Source organism: Melanaphis sacchari, unplaced genomic scaffold (assembly GCF_002803265.2).
Source record: "Melanaphis sacchari strain LSU unplaced genomic scaffold, SCAv2.0 Contig1556_pilon_pilon, whole genome shotgun sequence".
Taxonomy (NCBI): domain Eukaryota; kingdom Metazoa; phylum Arthropoda; class Insecta; order Hemiptera; family Aphididae; genus Melanaphis; species Melanaphis sacchari.
In genome coordinates this window covers 851-5,359 of record NW_020270689.1, presented here as the reverse complement: position 1 = coordinate 5,359, position 4,509 = coordinate 851, and the positions used below count along the sequence as shown (strand labels likewise).

The following is a 4,509-nucleotide window of genomic DNA, read 5'->3' as shown; positions in this document are numbered from 1 at the left end:
CTGGACTTCTCAGAATAGATGAGTAAACGATAGTGTTAACATTGTACTATTTAATATAACAATTAAGACTTGATCAAACGTCTTGGATTTCTTAGAATCGATGAAATCGCAAGAAAAACACCCAACTGAATAATACATTTAATTTAGAGAGCTCCTTTAGGTCATCGGAAGTCGCCACCTCCCCAGTCACCACTCTTGACGGTTAACCATATATAAGGGAGACCGGGGCAAGAGCTCAGCAGACGGTTAGGGATATTCGAGACGCTCAGAGGCAGGTCGTAACACCGCTCACTCCATCTCGTGCTTATAAAATTGTATTTTTGTACGAGTTAATTGTATTAAATAAAGACTTAATCCTTTAACTTGCAAACATTAGTATTTCTATTATTTCTACGTTGATATATGAATCGACGTTGACATAAGGGACGCAACACATGTCTATACCCATGTAGTGTCAGTAGCTTACATTATTTTTTTTTTAAGTTCCGTAAGATAAGGGCGAATATAACATGAGAAAAATTAAAAAATATTATATAATATAAAAAATAGTGAACTTATGGTTCGTATAATAACGAATCATTACAAAACCAATATAATATAATAATAATACAAAAAAGTGGTAATAACTAATAACATACATAATAATAAAATAATATAGTGATAAGGCTCCCCACATCACAACATCGGGTCTATTAAGGAGCACATATTATTTGTAAAGAGCGCGTACATAGAAAAAGAACGAAAAAGGAGAAAATTTTTAAGTTATAGTACTAATTTAACTACAGATCGAACGATATCTCCAGCTTGAGTAAGCACACGGGCAACGCGGACTCGACCGTCGGTTCCCGGTAACAATTTTACTACACGGCCGAGTCGCCAAGACAACGGGGAACTCTGATTATCTCGGATTATGACTATGTCATCCACATTGATGTTCGGGACATCAGAGGTCCATTTGGACCTTTCTTGAATGGTGGTTAAATATTCCGACGACCAACGGCGCCAAAAGGTCTGATGACATTGCTCTAACAGTTTCCACCTATTAGACAAATAACGGACGGAATTAGGATCTGACCTGGGGGGGATCGCTTACAATGGTTGCCCGATCAAAAAATGTCCTGGCGTCAAGCAATCAAGGTCGTGCGGATCGTTAGAGGCGGGTGTAAGAGGACGGGAATTGAGTACTGCTTCAACACGTACCAAAATTGTTGAAAATTCTTCAAATGTAAAAATATGGTTACCGATGACGCGTACCAAGAGCCGTTTAGTGGATCGTACTGCCGCTTCCCACAATCCACAAAAGTGAGGGGCGCTAAGTGGGTTAAAATGCCAGTCACACGTAGCTCGCGCATTACCGATAGCGGCCTGGTCCTCCGCGCTATGAATAAGCGACTGTAACTGCCTGTCAGCCCCTACAAAATTAGTGCTGCAATCTGAATATATATCGCTAGGTAAGCCTCGCCTTGCGACAAACCGATCGAACGCGGCCAAGAATGCGTCGGTAGATAAATCCGAAACGACTTCCTGATGAATTGCCTTGGTGGAAAAACACACAAAAACGGAAATATAAATCTTATAAATCCGAGATTTCTGCAGTTGCAATTCACGCATCTGTAACGGCCCTGCGTAGTCCATGCCTACGCATGCAAAAGGGCGCTGGGGGCATACTCGTGCACGAGGCAAGTCCACCATCAACGGTTGCAACGGTCGCGCGTCTAACCGAACGCAAATATTACAGTTTGTTATTATTCGGTGCAAAATAGACCTGAGCAACACAATCCAAAATTTACGCGATATTAACGCTGTTAAAACTCGCGGACCCGCATGACACGTCAACACATGCCACCGTCGGCACAATAACAAAGCAAAGTGTGAATTCTTAGCCAACAATACAGGGTGCTTACAATCGTACGTAATTAGCGAATAACGTATTCGACCACCGACGCGAATGACACCGTCGGGGTCAATGAACGGGGATAGTCGCGCTAACGGCTTAGACGATACTCGCGTACCGTCTGATAATTCACAGAGTAACGCGGAAAAATGTACACGCTGTGATTCAATAATTAATATTTTCGCGCCGCCATCCAAATCACATTTACGTAAATATGCGGGCCCATTGTTACGAATAATCTTTCGTCGACAAAACGCGATAAAACGGCGCATATACGCAACTACACGCAACATATGATCGTAATTGGAAAAACGTGTGAACCATTCATTAGGTACGTCGGCAACGAGGGCGGCACAAAATACAGGTTGCAATTCGGGGAGATCACACAACGGAAGCGACGGATGAGATTCGTCCCAAGCCGCTGGGTCGTCGTACGCTATGTGTGGACCACGCCAATATAAATCAAGTTGTGATAACACGGCCGGCATCACATCGCGGGACGCACAATCGGCGGGGTTATTGACTGACTCAATATGTTGCCACTGACAATCTGGCAACAATGAATGAATTTGATGCACTCTATTAGATACATAATTTTTGACCGATTCATAGGGAGCCTTTAACCAAGATAACACGATCATCGAATCCGACCAAGCCCTAATGTCGACAATATTAAGTTGCGCCGTTAAAACATTTCGAATACGGTTTAGCCACCAAGCTAACAACAATGCGGCATTTAACTCAAGACGGGGAATAGTCATTGATTTCGTTGATACTAATTTCGTTTTGGTACCAACCAAAAATACAGATTCCTTCATAGGTACGTCGGCTACGCGCAAATACACGACAGCTGCATAGCCACGTTGCGATGCATCACAAAACCCTAGTAGATAACATGGGGCATTCCGACGTGAATTAAAATGTCGCGGGACGCGAATAGACATTAACGATGGCAAATCAGAAACGAAGGCTGCCCACTCTTCCTGAATGTCCGTAGGAAGTGGTTCATCCCACGACAGACTACTAAGCCATGTCCGTTGCATTATGGACTTAGCTAAAAACACCGCGGGCCCGAACACCCCAAGTGGATCAAAAATTCGAGCTATTAATGACAAAATACCGCACTTGGTATACACAGGTGATTACTCAAGATTTAACGCGCAACACAAATAATCTCCGTTGGGGTGCCACTCGAGTCCGAGCACCTTAGTACCCTGACCGTCAACCGTTTCGAACGACATCGGTGCGTGCACGCGGTCCGCGGCTGGAACTGCATCCAAACCCGATGTAGTGTTCGAAGACCACTTCTTAAGCGTCATTCCAGACCGATTCAATACATCAATTAAATCGGATTGAAGCTTTAATACATCAGCAATAGTATCAGCCCCGTCACATATATCGTCTACGGCGCGTTAACGCATAACGCACCCACTCAGGTCCGGATTTATAGAATAATGGGCCCTGGGGCAAATAGTTAAAATGGGCCCCATTAAGGCACCCAAAATGCAACTCAATAAATAATCTAAAATATTTTTAAATTGTTTAGATGTTATATAGATAAAAAACATTTAAAATCAATAGTTGTAATTATTACACATAATATAATATTTAAAACGACCATAAGTTTTCTTTTCTATATTCAACCAAAATAGTTATTAAATAATTTATACATTATGAATAATTCACATTATTATAAGTACTCTTATTTAAAACATTTTTTTCTTGATTTGTCACTAGCAAAAGTTAGCATAGTTTCTTGAAAATCAATTGATGATAACAAATCATGTTCCGAAGATAAAATTATAAATGATTTTAAGGATTCTTGAGTCTGACTAGTTCTAAACATATTTTTTATGCGTGCCAACTTTGAAAATGCCCATTCAGCAGAACAATTTGCGACAGGAATTGTTAAGTATAATCGAATTGCAATTAAAATATTAGGAAATACATCTTTTATTTTTGTTTCTTCAAACCATTCTAATATTTTATGCACATTCGAAGCATCAAATGGTGGCTTACTGAGATCCCAATATTCTCTAAATTGAACCAACTCATTTTTTATAGAAGGTTCTACGTCATCTTTATACATAGAAATAAAATTGTCCAAGTTTAAGTTAATATCATTATCTGGCTGAATATTTAACTTAGTGATAAATAAAAAATGCTGAGATACATAGTTATATGCGGCGGTTATCCTTTTATCTAATTCTGTTACAAATTTATCTACAATCATTATATGTGTTTCTACTCTAAATTTGTCAATATCTTTTAACTGAGTTGATTTTTGAGATCCACTAGTACACTTTCTTTTAATTTGTCTTTCATTATCTTCATTTTTAAAATGCTTTTTTAATTTTAAACGTAGTTTTGTAGTTTGATTTTCATAATTTTATTGTCATACAAATCTCTTAGATTAGCCACATAATTTTTCAAAGATATAAGTAGGTTAACTGCTTTTAATGGATCAATCATCTTGCTCTGAAGTTCAACAGATATTTTATTGCACCGTTCTAATATGTCATTCCATAAAATAGCCAAATATCCGGTTTCTTTTTTTAGTATAGATATTTTAAAATTTTTGCATCTCGTTTAGTATCACCATTTTCAGTATTACT

General features: G+C 39.1%; 1 protein-coding gene across 1 annotated transcript; it reads right to left on the bottom strand.

Moving 5' to 3' along the window:
• Positions 1–762: 762 nt before the first annotated feature.
• Positions 763–3,213, bottom strand: LOC112592072. The gene is made up of 3 exons (XM_025336049.1): positions 3,108–3,213; positions 1,094–2,996; positions 763–1,039 (listed from the first exon to the last, which is right to left on the bottom strand). The coding sequence occupies exons 1-3, from the start codon at positions 3,211–3,213 to the stop codon at positions 763–765; spliced, it is 2,286 nt and encodes a 761-aa protein (XP_025191834.1).
• Between the last annotated feature and the right edge of the window lie 1,296 nt (positions 3,214–4,509).

Coding starts and splice junctions, on each gene's coding strand:
- LOC112592072 (XM_025336049.1), bottom strand. CDS start 3,213: ATGACGCTTAAGAAGTGGTCTTCGAACACTACATCGGGTTTGGATGCA. Junction 2,997..3,107: donor CGAAACGGTTGACGGTCAGG/GTACTAAGGTGC, acceptor TGTCATTAATAG/CTCGAATTTTTGATCCACTT. Junction 1,040..1,093: donor TTTTTGATCGGGCAACCATT/GTAAGCGATCCC, acceptor TTTGTCTAATAG/GTGGAAACTGTTAGAGCAAT.